Source organism: Polypterus senegalus, chromosome 15 (assembly GCF_016835505.1).
Source record: "Polypterus senegalus isolate Bchr_013 chromosome 15, ASM1683550v1, whole genome shotgun sequence".
Taxonomy (NCBI): domain Eukaryota; kingdom Metazoa; phylum Chordata; class Cladistia; order Polypteriformes; family Polypteridae; genus Polypterus; species Polypterus senegalus.
Genome location: NC_053168.1, coordinates 53224111 through 53246542, shown reverse-complemented (window position 1 = coordinate 53246542; position 22432 = coordinate 53224111). Strand labels below are relative to the sequence as shown.

Genomic DNA, 22432 nt, shown 5'->3' with positions numbered 1-22432 from the left:
CATCCAGCTTCAATGCTCTATGGAGGGTAGCTTCCAGGCCGAAGAAATTTTGTGAGCTTTTTATACTTCAGAGTGTGGGTGGCTAATAACCCCAAAGAGACCACCTAGGCAGCTTTCAGGCTAAAAAAAACAGAAGAGATGAATGAAGATAGTTTTTAAGGAAGATGGAAGTCACAGTTTCAATGTCTGCTTATAGACAATAGGTGTGTTATTTTGTCCATTACATCCAGCCAGTTCAGTTAGCAGTTACAACACTAAAATAAATGTCCTTTTGGGTACCTTTTCACTTGTAGAGGTCTCTGCAAAACTGCAAGATCAACTGTAATTTTCTCCTTTATTTTCAGATGAAGTAGAAGGCTGACCAAAAGTTTTGGTAGAGCTGTGGTTCAGCCATTAACTTTAGTATTCACTCTTGAATGCAGCTGGTGGTGCATCTGGATTTCTGAATCACTGTTAAACCTGCTGTGTTGTCAGGCCTTATGTGCAACTAAAAGCCTAGCAAAATGGGCAATGCCAATTCATATCATTTCAACTCGGCTCACGGGAAGGACTAAACCAGTCTGCTAGTATTATGAGTTGTTAACCCATCTTTTTAGTCTTAAGTTCAAGGGGTGGGGAAAAACATTTTTCAGATTCATTGCATTTCCGTCTGCATTGATCCACAATACTCCATAACTGGACTTTTATAAGGGCTTATGAATAAACTGAAAAATATGCACAGTACAAAATATTTAGGATAAAAGGAAGATACAATGGAAGCATGATAAATAAAGCATATAATACAGTGCATCCTCATTGTAACAGACTTCAAGAACAATGGGCAACAATTAAATATATCTAGATTATTTTTGGAAAAGTGAAATTTACATCTAGATTTTCCATCTTTGTAAATTTACAGTATAATATTGATAGGACTGATTTCATTATATCTAAAATCAAATTAGAAGTGTATTATTTAAGGTTTATAAGTTGTTATATATTAAATAGATTCTTTTGAGAAATAACGCAATGGATCCTCAAGAACTGGACTTCCTTTTAAGATTCCCTATTGAAAACAACAGTAAAAGCCCTCTGGAATTTTTATCTTCCCAGTCATGGAGTGCAATCAAGGTAAGCATTGCATCCAATATACTGCTTTAGTAGCAGGAAAAGACAGGGTATGAACATTAAAACAAAATATATATATATATATATATATATATATATATATATATATATATATATATATATATATATATATAATATAAATAATGGAAACCAAAATGTTATTGTCAATTATTATTATAAACATTTTGATAACATATTTTAAAGAAAATGTCGCCGTTATACAGTAGACAATATTAGCAGACATAATAAGACTTTGTGAACAGAGATATAAATGGTATTTGACTGTAATTAAACAAAACACATCTGTAATAAATAATATATTTGCTGCATAGGGTGTACCATTGCTCTAATGTGTGTGCATCATATTGTTTTGAATCTAATTGGATATATAAAAAGAACATAGAAGGAACTTTTATAGCAATCTTTACTCAATGGAATTTTACAAACAGTAATAAATGTGGAAAACAATATACATGTAACCCCAACCTCTTCTTAAAATGAATGAAGAATCAGTTTGGCATATCTTCTGTTTGTTTCTAGCACAAATAATCATAAATAATTGGTGTGTAGCAAATAATACTTCTTTTACTGTTTCTTACTGCTGTCCTGTTTGCGTAGTGCCAAAACATATCTGAATAGTATATTTTCCCAGAGCACTAAATATTTCTTAACTTCTATAATAACTGATGTAAAAGCTGGTATATGAGATGAGTCTGGTATTACTGAACATCTCTAGATTTAAGAAGAGAAATTTTATTAATACCATACAGACATTATCAATGTTATGTTCACAAATAACAGTTCAGGAAAGGCAATTCATTTTGTGTATGGCATGTATGTTACAGACAATGTCCATATTAGATGAATTCCGAGGGCTCGACAAGGACATAGAAGGATCTGCAAAGCGCTGGAAGAAGCTTGTGGAGTCTGAGTGTCCTGAAAAAGAAAAGTTTCCACAGGAATGGAAAAACAAGAGTTCTCTACAAAAGCTTATTATATTACGAGCAATTCGCCCTGATAGAATGACATACGCAGTCAGGTAAGAAATATCTCTAGTATTAAAGGAGAACTATGCCAGAGTTATATATAATTTTCTTTTTGATGCAGCTTGTTTAAACCCATTGCCACAATTATTAAAAAGAACAAGCTATTTAGGTGAAGTCTTCATTCCTATACATTTGTTTTCAATTAATAGAGTGTTTGTATTTTAAAGAGGAATTGCATGTGTTGCAGTGCAAAAGAAAATAACAACTATGGTTACTTCTTTCTATTATCCCTTCGGCAACCCCCACCTCTTCAATATATATCTTTTCTCGGTTTCTCTTTTGCCTTCAGTCCATATATCAAAACAGTTTATCACCTTCATGCCAAATCCTTTTTCATACATCCAATTTTGCATCATGTTTGCCTATCTTCAGCACAATTTAATTCACAATATTGTGCTTGCCACAAATTTCATATATTTTTCTGGATAATGACAGAATGATTCCTTCTCATGTTGTAATAGGAGACAGTTATTCTTTCAACTAGTGCTAAATCTGTTAAATCTGTACCTCCACTCATTTAAATGGAGGTAACAATTCACTAGTTGTAGCACAGGTAAACTGCTTATCTGGTCTCACTAAATCACTGAACAACTCAAATGCCTACAGTATATCTGCATACAACAGAGGCACACCAAACATCTCTTTTATAAACCTATGATAAGTAAAATTAATATTCTGGCAAACTGTACCTCACACTGTAACATCTTTTCTGAACCCATTTTCAGCAACTTGAGCACTGAAGGAGCTTCCTCCCAACACATATAATGTATATGCTGAATGCTCATGCACTGACCTCTTCAACAGCTTCTGTTCATTCCCCTCCAAGGATTGCCTTTATCACTAATAAATTCATATTTAGACATTTTATCTCCACAGCAGCTTTGCACTATACTGTAGAGTCTTCTGGTTTAGGTTCACTTTGTTTCTGTTCAATACTATCAAATATTATCAAAGGAAAACTAATTTCTTCTAATGCCTGTCTAGTCACCTCTTATAAATAGCAGAAAACTTAATAACACTTAACCTGTCAAAGGCCAGATTTCACCTCAGAACTGTCCAATGACCTTCTCTTTCTTTGCACTTGTACTGTTGCATGGATAAACTTGCAGACACAACATTTGAGAGTACTGTATACTATGAAATGATTCCTGAGATCTTCAGTGGCATAATGCATTTTCATTCTGTTGCCTAATATTGTCCCTATATTACCCTTGCGATATGAACTGTGTCCATTTTTCCCCTGTCTAATAAGGTAAATGAATTTCAGTTACCTCTGCCTAACACATGATTTTTACTCTTATAACATTTCATAAGCACCTCACCTTAATTGCTTTCCCCAAAAGAATCATGATTCAATAAGATCTATACTTTGTTCACTGAATGTGCACCCACTTCCCCCCCTCATAATTTAGTTGCAAGTAACTGGTCAATTTAACCATTCCTGTTGGTCATGCAGCTTTACTACTATTCATTATCTTCAGTTATTTCCTGTGGTCCTTTTTCAAGAACCACAGGCTACAGTCGCCAAGTTCAAAACCCTAACATTATCAGATTCATGGCCCTCTTTTATTATTTAGTATTTGCTTATTTGGCTGACGCCTTTATCCAAGGTGACTTAAACATTTGAGATACATTTGGTTACTTTTGTTTTTTCTAATAAGAGCACAGGCAGGTGAAGTGACTGGCTCCTGATCAAACACTGTCAGTACCTGCAACCTTAGGGTTTGAAGTACAAAGCCTTAACCACTATGTCATACTTATTTATATTGTTTTTCTGGGTAGTCTTGTTGACATTGACTTCTTTCTTTTTACAAGCATTTTATTTAAAGATACAATAAACAGTTATACAGTATGGAAGGAGTTACTTTAATATAATTTTTTTTTCTTGAAGAGAATGAATAGAATAATAAATAGGATGTGTGAAAGCACAGCATACAGGTGACACACACACACTTCAACTTCTCTTTACCAAACCTGCTGACATGAAATGCACAATACCTTGGTGTCATTTTAAATGGAGATGAACTGAATGAAAAAATAGAAAAATGAACAGAATGACAAATAAGTAAAATATAATAACAAGCTAATATAAACTAGGTCCAGAGATGTTACAAGAATTTTGTGCATTTGACTCCCGAAGGCCAAGCCATCATGATCACCTTACAGCATCACAAAAAGAAAAAATGAAGAGTCTTTCTGAAGAAATGGGAGTGATCAACTAATGACATACCAATGTCAAAACTGAAGAAAGAATATCAGTTGGTTAATTGTAATTACAAGCCTTAATGCACAAAAAGAGTCCGTATAAGAACTGGACTGAGCAATATGAACGCACAACCTTATTCACAAAGTAGGATGAATTGGTCCTTGTACAGAAAAGCAATCATTGCCTAGAGGCTTTTGATGGCCTCTGTTGTTTTAATGGGTTCTCAAATCTTACATTTACCACACTGTGATAACAGTTTTAGGTGTATTGGGTGTAGAAGAAATAGCTGGAGATCTGCTATGTATGCTAGTCTAATGAAGGTATTCATAATCTTTAATGCTTGTGCTGTCCAGGAAAAAATGAACACATTGGGAGAATTTCAAAATCCATGAAGAGCCATCAGACAGCTTTGAATAAAGATGGATCATTAGATTACTTGGTTGACATGAGTCACCATTAGGTGTATGAATACTCTATTAATCCTTCAGTTCCCTAAAAAAGTTTAAGAAATCAGAAAGCTCATCCAACATAAACCTCTCAAGGTCTTCAAATTTGTTTTTATTTTATTAATTTTATTTAAAAGCAAATCAAACTTAACAGAACCAAAATTCAGCCCCACTCAAAAGAAAGATTTTTCCAATTTCAAATAGTATAGAACATCATTTTCCCACTGACTTAAAAGTGGTGGATTGGGATTCTTCCATTTGAGCAAGATAAGTCTACGTGCTAGTAGTGAGGTAAAGGCAATTACAGTTTGTTTGTCCTTTTCCACTGTAAGCCCATCTGGGAGTCCACCAAACACAGCTGTTAATGGATTAGGAGGGATTGTGACAAGGACTTCATAATAGCAAGCCATAAGTGGGTTGTAGTTTCTGTTCGAGGGGACACCTTGATACATGGAACCATCTTTGTACGACTTGAAGTTTGACACTTTGTACAAAAGGACATACTGTAGCTGATAACATAGTGAAAGTTAGGGAACTTGAGATGCTTAAAAAGAATTGGGGAAAAAAAACAACAGAAATGTAGTTAAAAAGGAGTGGCACCCCAAAAGCTGTCTTAACTTGCTATGATCTGCTGTCATGCTTCTCTTATGTACTGTGGTAAACTTTTAGTAAAACAAATAAATCAGTAATATAAAAATGTAATTCATCCCTTCCCTTATAATTACTGTTTTTGCATTTTGCTCAGTTGTCAAATTCTGATTTGTGTCTAATAGGATTTGGATTTTTTTTTTAATTGCTTAGCACTGCACATTTTCCTAGTCCAGAAAAAAGATATCTGTGCTGTAATAACATTACTTGTGTTGCTGTGTTATTTTTTCAGTAGATTAGAAAACTTAACATGTTGTATTCCGAGAATTTTGCATTTTAACAACATGACATTGTTAATCTCCCCTGAAAGTGTCTTGACTTTTGGTACTGTGTTTGGAATTAAAGAAAAGTAAAGACACTAAAATATGTTTTAGTCAATTAAAAAACAGGTAATGTGCTATTCAGTCAAAAAACTGCATCATTTAGATTTTATTAAAATACTGGTTAATATCTACATTAAGATATATTACATTTTTAACTCTGCTTCAGGTTAAGATTCATTGTTTTGCTTTCATGTTTGATTAATTTATAGACACTACGTTGAAGAAAACATGGGATCAAAATATGTTGAAGGCGTTCAGATGGATTTTATTAAATCCTATGAAGAGAGCAGCCCTGCTACACCAATATTTTTCATACTGTCACCTGGAGTGAATCCTCTGAAACATGTTGAGTCTCTTGGTAAAGTTTATTTTCCTTTTTAAATTTACATGGCATTATGTAAACAACTCACTGTTTTGTCTTTGGAAATGCTCAGAATGTTTATTTTCTGTTATGGAAAATGTTGAAAAGAAGACATAAATCAAAATTTCATTGAATTGAATAATTCAGAAAATTAATTCTCTTTTTGAAATCTAATAATAGTTTGGGATAAAAGTTGACTGCATCAATGTGATGTTTCAGTTCTAGTCATTTTTTTTTTTGCAGATGAAGTTCAGAACTAACAAACTGCTATCAGAAATAACACATATGTTATACATGTACTTACAGTATATCGATAACATATACATATTTTCAATCACAAAGGTAAGAAGATGGGCTTTACAATTGATTCTGGAAAACTCCATAATGTGTCCCTTGGACAAGGTCAAGAAACAGTTGCAGAAGAAAGTTTAGAAGAGGCTTCCAGAGAAGGCCACTGGGTAATCCTGCAGGTAAGTTTTATTGTCATTTAGTTTGTCGAAAGTGTAATCGGGTAGAATCACAACTTTATCTTCTTGTGCTTGGAATTCGTATAAATATCTGTAAAACACCTTTTCTGCAGCATATGGTATCTGTTGTAGATGTTCTTCATTTGAGTAGTAAGCAAGGTTTTGTAATTTGAAGTGAATATACATTAATATACAGTATGAATGTATCATGTATTGTATACGTAATTTTAATTTTATTTAACATTAGGTATTTATTGTTAATATTTTATTATATGTGGTGCTTATAGTCTTGATTGTACAACATGCTCAATGATAACTAAAATTATATTGCATTTTTCAAAACGAGCACCATTGCAAAAAATGTAAAGTATATATTGTTTATGTTTTTAAGTAATGGCCTAAATAAATATGTCATAGCTTTATTTATAAGTAAATTTTACATTAACAAATGTCATTTAAAACCAAGATAAATATCCATTTAAGAAGTTTGCTGAAATGAAAATAATTAGTCCCCAGGACTGTGTTTCAAAATCCCTAACATAAGGGATAGTTTAAGTCAAAAGACAAGCAAAACATACGCTAAGATACCTTTTTCTGTTTTACAGAACATTCATTTAGTTGCCAAATGGCTAGGAACCCTGGAAAAATTACTAGATCATTATTCTGAGAACAGCCATGCAGATTTCAGAGTATTTATTAGTGCTGAGCCAGCAGGAACACCAGAAGAGCACATCATTCCGCAGGGAATTTTGCAAAATTCTATTAAGATAACAAATGAGCCACCAAGTGGCATGTTAGCTAACCTTCATTCTGCACTATACAACTTTGACCAGGTAAGTGGGTCACATGAAACAATAGCTTGCAATATTTACAAACTGCCAACCAATTGTATGACTTCACTTATTTTTAAAGGAAGTTTGAAACATGGTGTGAAAGTTTATAGGCTACTTTCAGATCTACGTTTATTAGCACAATATAGACTGTAGTGCCAGAATTTGGTACCTAGTTATTTGTTCATGTGTATAAGTCAGTGGATCTAAAACTTAGTCCTGAGGTTCCCGTGTGGCTGCAGTTTTTTGTTCCATCCATCTTTTGTTTTTAATTGGACTCCTTGCCTAATTAAGCAAGTGTTTATTTACCATTCGATATGTTTATATGGGGTCAATGTAGAACTTAAGTTAAAATTAAGTGTCGTCATTTTAGACTGTACCGAGTATCTTTGTCTATTACATGGGGATCATTTTGTGCTTTGGTTTTTAAGATTTTCAACATCATTATGATTGTTATCTTGCTTTTCCAGGTATTGTGGCTATTTAAGGTATTATTTACTAATGAGCACATTAGTAGATCTGATGCTTAAGTAGTTAGAGTCTTAATAGTATTCAATGTCGTTTACCAGGGTATCTGCTCTGCTCTGCCCACTGTTGACATCCTTATTTATAAACAATCAAGGATGCAAACTACACAAAAACAGTTCAGCTTTTAAAGCTATATTTCTACTTGTCTTATAAGTGTAAAAATCACACACTGCTTTGCTTTTCTGAATGAACAATAAGAGGAAAAAAGACCTGCTAATTAAATAAGATCAGTTAGAGGTAAAGTGACTCACTGATTGTGAAACTGGTAGGAGCAAACACATACAGTCACATGGGATTCCTAGGACTGAGCCTGAGAACCCCTAGTTTAAGGTATTGTACGAGAAGGAAAAAGAAATGGAGCCTTAAGGTAAAACAGAGCAATATATGGGCAGGAATTCTTTTCTTTGCCAAAACTGACAGTAGAGTGTACATCAATATTTACTCACATTGAGCCAGTTTGGAGAAACCAAGTAAACAATATGCACGGGAGGAAAACTAGTAATGTAGGGATAATCAACACACACTTGAGAAAAATGTACACAATCTATGCAGGTTACATCATTAATCAATGCAACACTGAGCTGCTCTGTTACTAGAATGATTTTTGACAGGAATGGGAAGAATGCTTTGCTGTATAGATTGTGACGTGCTCATTTTTCCCACTCCTAAATGCTACCGACAAAGTCCCATCCTATGTGTCTACTTTTTTCCAAAACAGCAAAAGTTTTATCATGTATTTACCCACATTCATTTGGGCACATAATTTAAGTGGATTCCTAAAACAGCAAAATCTACAAGGTGATGTGTTTGTCCACAATACTGTAACTAGGAATCACTGGCATGCATCTTCCTTGACAAGCTACTGTACTATGCATATACACCACAATGCATTTGAAAACTCAGTTTGAAAAAAAAGAAAACCATAGACACCATTGTTCAGAACAGTTTTTCTTTTTTAACTGTATGTATTTTTACAGTTAATTCATATTAATTAGATAATTTATGATAGCTTAATTATTTTGAGAAAATAGTTTTATTTCTGGTTTTAATAAAACTGCTCAAAAAAATTAAAGGAACACTTTGAAAACACATCAGATCTCAATGGGAAAAAGAAATCCTCCTGGATATCTATACTGATATAGACTGGGTAATGTGTTAGGAACGAAAGGATGCCACATCGTTTGATGGAAATGAAAATGATCAACCTACAGAGCCCTGAATTCAAAGACGCCCCAAAAATCAGAGTGAAAAAATTATGTGGCAGGCTAGTCCATTTTGCCAAAATTTAATTGCAGCAACTCAAAATTGTACGCAGCACTTTGTATGGCCCCTGTGTTCTTGTATACATGCCTGACAACATCGGTGCATGCTTCTAATGAGACGACAGATGGTGTTGTGGGGGATCTCCTCCCAGATCTGGACCAGGGCATCACTGAGCTCCTGGACAGTCTGAGGTGCAACCTGGTGGCATTGGATGGACCAAAACATAATGTCCCAGAGGTGTTCTATTAGATTTAGGTCAGGAAAGTGTGGTGGCCAGTCAATGGTATCAATTCCTTCATCCTCCAGGAACTGCCTGCATACTCTCACCACATGAGGCCAGGAATTGTCGTGCACCAGGAGCCACTGTACCAGCATAGGGTCTGACAATGGGTCCAAGGATTTCATCCTGATACCTAATGGCAGCCAATGTGCCTTTGTCAAGCCTGTAGCGGTCTGTGTGACCCTCCATGGATATACCTCCCCAGACAATCATTAACCCACCACCAAACTGCTCATGCTGAATGATGTTACAGGCAGCATAATGTTCTCCATTGCTTCTCCAGACCCTTTCACTTCTGTCACGTGCTCAGGGTGAACCTGCTCTCATCTGTAAAAAGCACAGGGCACCAGTGGTGCATCTGCCAATTCTGGTATTCTATGGCGAATGCCAATCGAGCTGCATGCTGCTGGGCAGTGAGCTCAGGGCCCATTAGAGGACATGGGGCCCTTGGGTCACCCTCATGAAGTCTTTCTGGTTGTTTGGTCAGAGACATTCACACCAGTGGCCTGCTGGAGGTCATTTTGTAGGGCTCTGGCAGTGCTCATCCTGTTCCTCCTTGCCCAAAGGAGCAGATACTGGTCCTGCTGATGGGTTATGGACCTTCTATGGCCCTCTCCAGATCTCCTAGAGTAACTGCTTGTCTCCTAGAATCTCCTCCATGCCCTTGAGACTGTGCAGGGAGACACAGCAAACCTTCTGGCAATGACACGTATTGATGTGCCATCCTGGAGAAGTTGGACTACCTGTGCAACCTCTGTAGGGTCCAGGTATCGCCTCATGCTACCAGTAGTGACACTGACTATAGCCAAATGCAAAACTAGTGAAGAAACAGTCAGAAAAGATGAGAAGGGAAAATGTCAGTGGCCTCCACCTGTTAAACCATTCCTTTTTTGGGGGTCATCTCATTGTTGCCCCTCTAGTGCATCTGTTGTTAATTTCATTAACACCACAGCAGCTGAAACTGATTAACAACCCCCTCTGCTACTTAACTGACCAGATTAATATCCCATAAGTTTCATTGACTTTATGCTATACTCTGATTAAAAAGTGTTCCTTTAATTCTTTTGAGCAGTATATATTTTGACTTCTTGCTCCAACCAAATGGATAATGTCTAACCACCCACATCTGCTCATAACTTTTAAATTTAGTCCTGCACCACAAAATATTGAGTTGGGTCCCATGGCATTTCTATCGGCACGCAGACCACTACATTGCTGCATCTCCAAGGTGTTCTTTAAATAGGATATTTCCACTGTGTTAAACACCTGTATCTCTCGTCCTCTATTTTTTGTCACCCAAGAAGAACGGCAACCAACCTGCAACCTTTATTGTGCTTGGGGTGAGCCTGTACGTAAGTGTCGCACATGTTTGTTTTTTTTTGTTTTTTATTTTTAGTACAGCCAGACAGAACTTCATGGATCACATGGTCATTGGGTGCTCATTGGTAAACATCAATACAAGGTGTTGACTTGTTGAATGAATTATTAGGAAAAGCAATCTGAAGTTTAAGTAATAAATGAAACATAAGCAGTGTATTAGAGCTTCAAAACTGAGCATGGCATTTAAGCTTATGGTGTATATAATGTACAAGTCGCTGAGTTAAAAAATGTATGTTACCAAATATTTATTTCTTTTAATTCTGAACGTTTCAGTTCACTACTGTTGGAGATTTCATGGGGTATCCTGATGAGTTATAGCCACTTTTGCAGTGGCTTTGCCTCCTCCAGCAGCACCTTCCATGATATATTGAAGACTGAGATACTCTGATTATTCATTACTTAATTCATCATTTGTTTTTTTTTTATGGTAGGACACCCTGGAAATGTGTGCCAGAGAACAGGAATTCAAAAGTATCCTGTTTTCTCTCTGTTACTTCCATGCCTGTGTAGCTGAAAGACGCAAATTTGGACCACAAGGCTGGAATCGAAGCTACCCATTCAATACTGGAGATCTCACCATATCTGTGAATGTGTTATACAACTACCTGGAGGCAAATACAAAGGTAAGAGTAGCTTTGTTAGATAAAAAAGGCTATAATCAATTGATCTATAAAGCCTCCCAATGTATTTTATTTTTTGAAATGGTTTAAAGAATATATATATATATATATATATATATATATATATATATATATATATATATATATATATGTGTGTGTATGTGTGTTCACTAGAGCAGTTTATTCTGGAATATGCTAGATACAATTGCCCATTAGTAAAACTTTCCTGCACCAGATAAATTCTTGATTTTTCTTTAGTGATTTAGGCTTTGGTCACTGCAAACAAACAATTTTACAATAAACTGTATTATTTTTAATTGAAACAGGTCATTAGTAGGTATAATTGGAATTTTGGATATAAAAATAATTTCACACTGTAGAACATCTTGTGAAAGTAGTAGCTTCAATCAGATTTGATATACTGCTCTGATCTGTAATCTTGTACTGTTACAAAGTTTTGGAGGGTTAGATCAAAAGCAGTATGCACTGAATCATGATTTACTTTAACTTATTACATATGTCATTGATGTTTACTAGCTGTACATTTATGTGGCAAATGCAATGAACTGAACATTTTAATAGGGATGGACGATTATGACAGAATTTAATAACTGATGATTATTGACTTTATTCATGTAGATACAGAGTGAAAATGCAGGCACTGATGGTGATCAGACAGATATTTGATCTATGTTTGTAAACTAATGGCTTTACTATGTTAGAAATCATACAAATATAAAGTAAAGTTAGTAATTTTCTTTTTATTTGGATTTGTTAATTTTTTTATTTGCACATGTGTTGTGGAATCAGATTATCCAGTGTGTGTTTGCATATCCTGTGGATTGCTTTCCTGACCCAAAATGTTCTGGGTGTAGTTTTCTTTTATTTTATTAATAATGTTCTTGTAATTCTGTGTAACTTTTTCAAAAAGAAAGGATATGCTCAAAGTGTCAGATTTCTTAAACTTTCATCTGGTGGGAAGGACACATAATATATGAATTTCACCTCGTTCTGCTGAAATTAGTTTACATTTTGCAGAAATTATTAGATGTACACTGTTAAAGAAAATGAAAACCAAATCAGACAAATATTTCAGTTAAAGGATAGATTCAGTATTTTTTAATAATGGTATATATTAGTTTTCCACATAAAATTGTGTTTAAAAGTGATGCATATTTTATAAATTTTAGCATACAACTAGCCTGCTCTTGCATTTTATAATGGGACCAGTGGTACTGTGGTCCCAATGTGAAAAAAAGCCTTAAAACTTAACAACACTTTCATTTAGCAAAGTTTTCAATTTAAGAAAATGTGCCTTGCTTGTTTCTGAGGCATGTGACAGAAAAAGTAAACCAGAAATAATACATTTTATCGCAGATTCACAGTATTTTCTTAAGGCAAGAATATGTTTCTTGCCCACTTCTGATTGTAAAGCAACCATCATATGTGGATTTATCATATCTTGTGATGTGCAATGTATGATTTAAAAAAAAACAAAAAAACTTCAAAAATAAAAAAGGCAAAGTGTGTGACAGAGCAGAATGATGTGCCACAAACCAATAATTGAATTTTAATATGTGATGAGTCACTCTTGCTAAGCATATGGTAATTAAAGAAGTAAGGGCATATTTTTGACAGAAAACTCACTGACATTCACACCCATTTAAATCATTAAATACATGGGTAGAACATGCAGATTCCATTGCACAGTGAGACAGGAATGACAGCTCTGTGCTACCACTCTGCCTGTACTGATTGAGAAAAGGGCAGTCCGTTAAAAAATAAAGAGAGAGTAATGGGAGAAACATGGAGTCAAGGGCAAAGCAGAGGCCAAAACCAAAGGTTAAAAGAAAAACATCTGAACCAAATCATAAACATGAGATCAAAGACAAAACCAGAGCTTTGTTTCAAATAACCTGTAATCAAAAGCAAAAAGAGTTCTTTTAAGTCTCTCATTTCGGCCCAATCTCAGATACTGAAGACTGTTTGGGGTGACCTTTATACAGGCAGTGCAGCCCTGATGCATCATGGGAAAATCTCCTTGGAAATGGGTGAAACAAAGCCACAAAATAGGGGTGCCCAAAGTCTAATCGCTTGTATCAGGAAGGACAGTAAAAAAAAATAATCAAGTTTTAAATGGGCACATGTAATTAAAATTCTTCCTACAAATTTTAATTGCTTGGATGTTAAAATGTCCAAAATTACACCATGATGTGATTTTTCTAGTAACAGGCAAGCCCAAAAAAATAAAAAAGAACTAAAATCATAACATCCATCCATTATCCAACCCACTGAATCCGAACACAGGGTCACGGGGGTCTGCTGGAGCCAATCCCAGCCAACACAGGGCACAAGGCAGGAACTAATCCTGGGCAGGGTGCCAACCCACCGCAGGACACACACAAACACACCCACACACTAGGGCCAATTTAGAGTTGCCAATCCACCTAACCTGCATGTCTTTGGACTGTGGGAGGAAACCGGAGTACCCGGAGGAAACCCACGCAGACACGGGGAGAACATTCAAACTCCACGCAGGGAGGACCCGGGAAGCGAACCTGGGTCTCCTAACTACGAGGCAATCATAACATAGTTTATGTTAAAACATCTGCACTAAAATCATTACATTTCACCCTGATTAACCTGAGGTCAATTGGTGTTTCTTTTTTTTTTTTTCCCAGCCTGTCAGTAACACAGATGACACAAATGCGTATGTAATGTCATCATTCATGGCTTTTTTTTTTTAATATATATATATTTATTTTTCTTTTAAATAGATTTGTTATAGTCACAGGCAGGACCGGGGGAAAAGAAAAACAAAAGAAAAAGGAAGAAAGTGGGGAAAGAGTCAGATGGTGGACAATGGAAGAAAAGATAAAAAGGAGGATAGAGAGAGAGGGGGAGACAAAACAAAACACTGACAATCTGCTTCAATACCTGTTGAGAAAAAGGGAAAAAAAAAACAAACAACAGCAGACAAAACCACAGCAACCAACATCTGTATCAATCACAGTGATTAATAAATATTAAATGCTATTGAACAGCACATAGTACTAATATTACAAGATAGGATTAGAGGGAGCCGCTAGGCAAGACAGTGTGTGTCTGTGATTACCTGATTATACACACATCACCTGTGTGCACACCCGTATATGTGAGCGCACTTGTATTCATAAGGTTCTTCCATGTAAATGTCTAATAGTGTAATAGTGTGTGTGGGGAACTGCAGCCCCGCTCCCCAGGACCCGAAGCAGATATGTAGGAGACCCGTGCCCCAGACATCCAGAGAAACCCCCAGACACAGGAGTCCTAGGTGGATCCACGCAGGGATGACTGCAGCCCCCACTCTGAAAAGAGCAGAGGAGAGCCCCGGAGGAAGTTCATCTAGCAGCTGGGGGGCCATGGTGGCGAGCCCGCGGGCCCCGTCGACAGTCGGCCGCACCAGAGAGGACCGGGCCCTGGGCCTAGGGATCCAAGAGCCCCCCGCCCACCAGCAGGGGCCTGACACAGCTGTGAGGTCCAGGTCCCGCCAAGCAATCGCCGGGAGTGAGCCAGTACCCACCCGAGTATCCAGCCCCGGACATCGAGAACCGCCAACACAACAGCGGTTTGGGGGATCATCCACCGGCAGGGAGTGGGGAGAGAGTAAGGCCCCCTCCCCTGAGGGAGCTTGCGATGTTTTGAGTGAGGTGGAGTCTAAGATCTGACCTGACACAAAGACATAGACATACAGGCACACGTATACACAAGCATACGTTCCCACCTTCATGTGCACATATACAAACGCTCGCACACTCACCCAACATGGAGACATACAAAAATGAACACTGTACACATACTCACACTCCCCATGTATACTTTACCTCTGGGGTGTAGACCAGGAGGACCGCCCCAGCTCCCGCAGTAGCCCGGAGGCCCACCAGCCCAGAACCTGACTCGATGGCCAGCTCCTCCTCTCAGCCCCCAGCCCCAGACAGCGAACAGAAAGAGCGGGGCCCCGCCTCTCCCACTCTAATATGATGTTGGTGAGTGTTGTTCTGAAGTGCTTGAATTGGTGTTTCTAAATTGGCTTGTGTGTGTGTGTCTGTTTGCCCTGCAATGGACCAGTGCTGCCGCCAGTCATTGTTTCTTCCTTGCGTCCAACACTGCCCCATGAACCTGCCCTGGATAATATGGTTAAGAGGAAAGAGGGATTATTTTTATTATTATCATTTTTATTGTATCTGTAACAGAAATATATTTGAATAGATTAATGGATGGAAGATACTGAGGACAACAATTATCTTGATAATGTGTAAGGGACGGCTGGCAGCCCAACCCAGCCAGGATGCCGAAGAGATGGAAAGATTGGGGAAGGCAACTTCTTTAAGGCACTACCTCTCCCAGAATGCTAGCTGGCAGCTCCCCTGGGATGCAGCTGTGCCATGGATTCCCACAGGACATCATGGCACTTGGAGTTGTTTACCTCAGCCCTGTTGGGTACCATGGGTGACACCACGGGTGCTGCAAAGACAATGGCGTCATATGGCATGGGGTTTCTGCCTTACGCAGAAGTGCTTTTACAGACCATGTGGGCAGAAGCAGAAGCATTTCCAGGTTGGCCAATATAAGAGGACTTGCCGGCCTCACAGGGCCGAGCCACAGTTGGTTGGAAGGTGGATGAAGCTTGCTTGGAGGAGTGGAGAAGGCAGTGAGAAAGAGAGAAAAAAGAATAATTATGTGCTGTTGTGCTTGTATATACTTGGGGCTGTGGTGGGAAACACTTTGGGAAGAGTTTCCCATAATAAAAAACATTTTGTGTTTTAACATCCTTAGCGTTACATTTTTTGTGAAAAAACTTGGCTTGAAAAAATTACATATTTATTAAATCTATTCTTTCTACTTTAAAATGTGCAAAACACTAAAATTACAAGTGTAGAAAGTATAATAATGATAGAAATCATAATAATGGATAATAATATTAATACAAAATAATGCTGGTACCATATATACTGTGAAAATGTGTCATTTGTGTGGTATATCTAGAAGCACAGTGAAATGAACAATCCAACATCACAATCAGGGCAATAGTAGTGTGATGCCTAGCAGATTTTCTTTCCAGACTGATCAGCTTTTGAACAGCACACCACACAAGTGCGATTGACACAAGCGTCACTTTTGATTTCACTGCCTGTTTCAATTCCACTGCCTGAAATCACCGCTCTATCACCGTCAAGGTCGTACAACACCTGGGGCCTCATGTATAAACGGTGCGTACGCAAAGAAATGTTGCGTAAGAACTTTTCCACGTTCAAATCGCGATGTATAAAACCTACACTTGGCGTAAAGCCACGCACTTTTCCACGGTACCTCATGTCTTGTCGTACGCAAGTTCTCCGCTCGGTTTTGCAAACTGGCGGCACCCAGCGTCAAAGCAATGCTACTGTTCTTGTGTGATTACTCATTATTTTCATGACGCGGCTTTATAAATACACAGAAACTAACCGCATATTGTTTATTAGTGTAATGCATCTGATTGTAATTAACTCGTAACAATATAATGGTCCAGGGAACAGCCATAGTATTCCAAATACCATAACTACTTTAGCGTTGTTACTCTCTCTTCTTCTTCTTCTTCTTCTTCTTCTTCTTCTTTCAGCTCCTCCCGTTAGGAGTTGCCACAGCGGATCATCTTTTTCCATATTACTCTCACTGCACGACTCGGAGTATTTATATCACTGTATCTGAGTGTGAATCACAGCAGCAGCTGATCGGAAAGAGAATTATCGGTATACAGCTTTAAGGACACGCTACCTCAGCCACTGCAAAATGTTTTAAAGCCTTTCCTGTACGGACCTCGCGGTTCAGAAACAGTTTAATCCCAAGAACTTTAAATGCACTCAATCAATTGCTCCTTGTAGAACGGTTTGTACTTATAAGTACAATCACCCCACTGTAAACTTGCACTACAGTTATAATATCTCACAACCTGAGCCACTTTATAAAGCGTATTTACATATGATGACGATATCATTTTTAAGGTGAAATGCAGCAAAATATGTTTGTTAAATTATACACATAAAACTTTAACTTCATTTAAATAATCTATATTCTTCACTGGGAGTGTCGTGAAGGATAGAATAATTAAACATGTACTACGAAGATATTTCAATGTTCTTTAAACGTTTTGAAGAATCGGCGCTAAGCTTACAGATGGCTTAACCTCTATTACAGAGCTGATTGTGTGGCGATCGGTTACTTGGGGAAAGAAAAGCAAGGACTCTTGGGGCGGCCACGCCAATATATATTGAATTTAAAACAGAAAGAGAAAATAACACAGCTAAAAACGCAGCGACAAATTTCGACAAAAGATAAATGCTTGTCATGAGCACGAGGCTCATGAAACACATGCTTTAGCTCCTATCATCATGAAAATGACATCACGTATACATCTCAGTATTTTAGTTATTCAGAGAGCTGTAATATCACTAATGTAATGGACTCTGTGTCCAGTTGGAGGAAGAGAGCCAGTTTAAGAAGCAAGTAGTGATTCACACACATAGATCACATACGAGTAGAAGATCAAATACAAAACAAAGCATTTAACGTGCTACTTTAATTACGATGTAATTTTGAGAAACTGGTTAATTAAACGATTTTAAGATGAAGTTTATAATGTTCTACTAAATGACAAAATAAACTACGTGATTAAAGTGGAAAATTCGAGATTAAAGTTGACATTTCGTGCTTTTTCCCCACCGTGTGCCTTTTTTCTCTGTACCCTAATAAGCTTTCATATGACACTCAGACAGTGGGCTTACAACTCTTCTTTTCACGGCAACTTTGATATGTGACTTCTTTTTTATTTCCGGCACTGTGCGATTTTGTGAATGCGAGCTTTCAAGTTTCTCCAACACGCTATGTCACTCGATCAACTTCCTTTTGTTGATTATACCACGGTTTATTTGAACAAATAGTATGTTTTTCCTTTGCCTCCACTTGGTATTCGCTGAAATTCTTATATTTTCCCCGTGCTTTTCCCATTGTCTTTTCACAGAAGGCTGCGCTTAAGGGCGATTTATATTGATTTGCATATTCAAATAGGCGTAATTCTGGGAGGATTTGGGGCGTTACATAATGCGTGTGCACGAGCGTTAGTTTTCACGCTGATCGGGATTTATGTAGCGGAAGAACGTGGAAGTTGGAGTACGCACAGATTCCTGCATCTGGATATTTCTGTGCATAAGCACATTTCAGCTTTTGTGCTTACGCCATGTTATAGTGCGAGTTCTACGCACGGCGTTATACATGAGGCCCCTGGGCTGCTAAAAAAGGTTTCTTACGACACACCATTATGAGGCTAGGAGAAGACATGTCTGCATTGTTTCCTGGGTAACACTCGGGCCTGTCGCTTACACAAGACATCCCTATGTCTTTACCCGAGCAACGCTTGGCATAAACGCTGTTACCACTTTTACAGCTCGAGTTATCCTCAGGTCTAAAGCTTCTGCGAGGCGCATCTATATGGTTGCCCATATAGGACGCTCAGGACTAATGCTTTTTGCATTGCCAAAGTGACACTGGGGTCTAATGCTAAGGAGGTTAAACTTGTGACCTGTGCCTGTCTGTGTTGGTTTTGGGGAGTTGGAGCACCCTCTAGTGTCCACAGATGTTATAATAATAATAATAATAATAATAATAATGATGATAATAATAATAATAATGATGATGATGATGATAATATTAGGACATTATTATAATCCAGCTCTTGTTCCTGTCTTGAGTCTAATGCTGGCTGGGATAGGCTTCAGTTGCCCTGCAACTGTGCCCTGGATAAGCAGGTTAAGATTGTGGATGGATGGATTATTATTATTATTGTGCCTATAGTGATAAAAATATATGAGTAGATTCATGAATTAAATATATTGAGGACAGCACTAATTATTATTATTATTATAATTAGGTGGTACAGTGGTAGAACTGCTGTCTCACACTGAATGAGAATTGGGTTCACATCCCAGTTGTTCCCTGCTTGGAGTTTGCATGTTCTCCCCGGATGCTCTGGTTTCCTCTCATAGTGCAAACACATGCAGGGTAGGTGGCCTTAGTGTGTGTGAGTGTGTGTTCACCCTGATGGACTAGCACCCTGTCTAGAGATTAATCCTGCTTTGTGTGTAATCCAGGAATACTGCGACCCTGCCCTGGATAAGCAGTTAGCAAGATGGATGGATGCCTATAAATGTCTGTTCAGTACTTGACACTTGATTGCATGCTATGTGCAAGCTCAATATTCTCTTTCACCAAAACACTTGCATGCTCTATTAATCCAGAGGCAGCAGCCAGTATCTTTGCAAAATAAAGAAGTAAGCTTCCATATTGTGAAAGAATATGTGATTATGTGTCTTTTTTCCGTGATTATTATCTAGTTATCTACAGAACAGAGACAGCAGTTCACATCTGGGCATCAACATTCAGTGTCACTAATGGCGCTTGGTGATGACTTTTCAAGGTAAATGCATGTCCCTGTGGCTGAAAGGGTGCTACAGAGGAAGACCAGAGGGATAGTTGGAGAAGTGAAGCACAAAGCTGGTCTCCTTTTAAAATGTATGAATCTCATAAGTATGGTTAGCATTTTTTCCTTCTTAAAATGACATAGGTACATTTTTTGCAATATGCATGTACCTCAAGCCATTGATCAATACTCAATATGCTTGGCTTAAAAATTGGATATATTCAGCAAGTTTTAGGGTTTTTCATCACGATGGGACTCCAGTATCCATCACCTCCATTATAAAACACAACAGTATACTAGATACTTTATAAAAATGTATAAAATATACTCAACGTTAGAACACAATTTCGTGTGGCAAACTAATATACGATTATACCAAGACTGTGAAGAAATACCTTTGAACTAAAAAATACCAAACTTATCTTTTAAAGATGACAGCTAGATTCTAATTCAGCAGTGGTTCTTATAAAAACCATCAGTCAGTTTTTGTGAGGCCTAATAATTCTGTTGAAGAGCACAAGTTAAGCACCTTAACTTAACAGCTGCTCTTAGAGCCACTGGGTACTAGTTGTCAGATATTTTACTTTAATCATGTACATGAATCCATTTCTACAAATCATATTATGAGTCTTTGTGGCCCAGTACAGATTACTTCACAACCAATTACAGGCCTTTCTCTTAGTAGGCTGCCCTAGAAATAAATGCCCTTCATTATGTTAACAAAACAGTAGCTTGTATGTGCATATACAAGGAATTCATTAGGCAGGCAATGAAGCATTTTCTCAAATGTAATTATGTGCAGCAAATGTGACAGTTCGTAATGCTACATAAATGATCACTGCAATTAACTTTGGTGATGGAAGCAATTTACAGGTACAATACAGGTATAAATGATTGTGCAATTCCGGGATTTGTCATTATTATGAAACCAGGGTTCATCATTGCTCTGACTTTCTTTTTTCATTCTTCCTAACCAAACTGAACTAAAGGGCACTCGATATACAGCAGCAGTACCAAGAGTACTGACATATACTGTACTTCACAAAGGGAATTTATAGTTTTGTAAATGTATAATACTTTTAATCTGTCACCTTTTCAAATCTACTAAGTCAAATTTATTGTCACGGGGGCTGGAGTTCTCCCCCATATCATCAAATAAATGAAAACATAAAATTATCTTTTTTAGTTGCAGAAAAAAAAAATCAACAGTTGCTGCTAAGTCATTTTTAAGACTGTTCTCAATCTCAGTATCACTTTGTTAATTTGCTGCCAAATGTAAAGTTTATAGACATAATGTAGGAGTGCAGACGTTGAAGCAGCTCACATATAAGCACACCTTGGCCAAATTCAAGTATAAAGGAGGACACTGAATCTCAAAGAGGCCTTACACACCACTACCTCTGATAATTTAAGTCCGGTTGTGGTGATGGTAAACTGGGAGGCATGTTCAGATATTTAAAGTATAAGTCTGTTTCTTTGCAAAAACCAAAGTATTTCCTGAAGCATAAATCAGCACTATGATTTAATGTTTGAATGATAATTTTAGATGCCACAGATTTGTCAAGCCCTGGTTTAGCTGCCAGATTACCACATATAGAGCAGAACACCGTAAATCTGTGTCGAGAGATCAATCAAACATTTAAATCAATGTGAAGTCTGAACGATTGCGGGTGCAGGTGCCATGTGATGTCCTGGTGCCCTGTCTAAGTTGTTTTTTGTGAATTGTCACACAGTAAATTTAATTCATTATCAATATTAACTGTATGTAGACAAACCATTTGTTCATTGAATTACCTGGTAATTGCAGCATTGTCTTTACTGAACATTTTCACATACATAACCCTAAAGGTCTCCACTTATTAGAACTGCAGTATACGGTTTACACAGAAATGGCAAGTGCTTAAAAACATACCTTTCAATTTAATAACTGTGGTCATTTCACTAATGTGGTGGTGTTCTAGTATTGTTATATACATCTTTATTCATTTAGCTTTAAGTTCATTAAAAGTTGATCAATCACAGGACAGCATAGCGTATTAGCTAATAGTCTGACTGCACTAAGATCTTGGCTCACTTCTAGACTGTTGCTTCCTGTGAAGATATCTCCTGCTGCTTTGTGAGCTTTCTCCGGGGTCTCAGGCTTTTTCTCATAATGCAATGCCTGCCTGTTAAGGTGATTAGTAAATATCAGTTAGCCCAGTATGAGAAAGTGTGGGTGTATGGGAATGTGTTCTGCGATGAACTCTGAAAAAGTAGTTTTGGAAAATGATTTGAATGATATTGTGAACATTTTGTACAAATCTGATTATTCCACAGTCAGTCTTAGATTAGCCAAAAAGATTAATCCGCCTCCTTGACACCTGGCATTATTAACGTGCTTGTTTTCGGTGATCCAATCATGATTGGACTGGACTTGACCACAATTTAAAAAAAAAA

The 22432-nt window shown here is 37.3% G+C and overlaps 1 protein-coding gene across 2 annotated transcripts in view; it reads left to right on the top strand.

The window, feature by feature from the left end:
* Positions 1 to 22432, top strand: part of LOC120515473 (dynein heavy chain 11, axonemal) — a 331373-nt gene that overhangs the window by 279667 nt on the left and 29274 nt on the right. For both annotated transcript variants that reach the window (XM_039736528.1, XM_039736527.1), the window contains 6 exons: positions 988 to 1110; positions 1953 to 2146; positions 5986 to 6134; positions 6480 to 6607; positions 7210 to 7437; positions 11317 to 11508. In XM_039736528.1, coding sequence (XP_039592462.1) covers positions 988 to 1110; positions 1953 to 2146; positions 5986 to 6134; positions 6480 to 6607; positions 7210 to 7437; positions 11317 to 11508 — 1014 coding nt within the window. The remainder of the gene's footprint in view (positions 1 to 987; positions 1111 to 1952; positions 2147 to 5985; positions 6135 to 6479; positions 6608 to 7209; positions 7438 to 11316; positions 11509 to 22432) is intronic.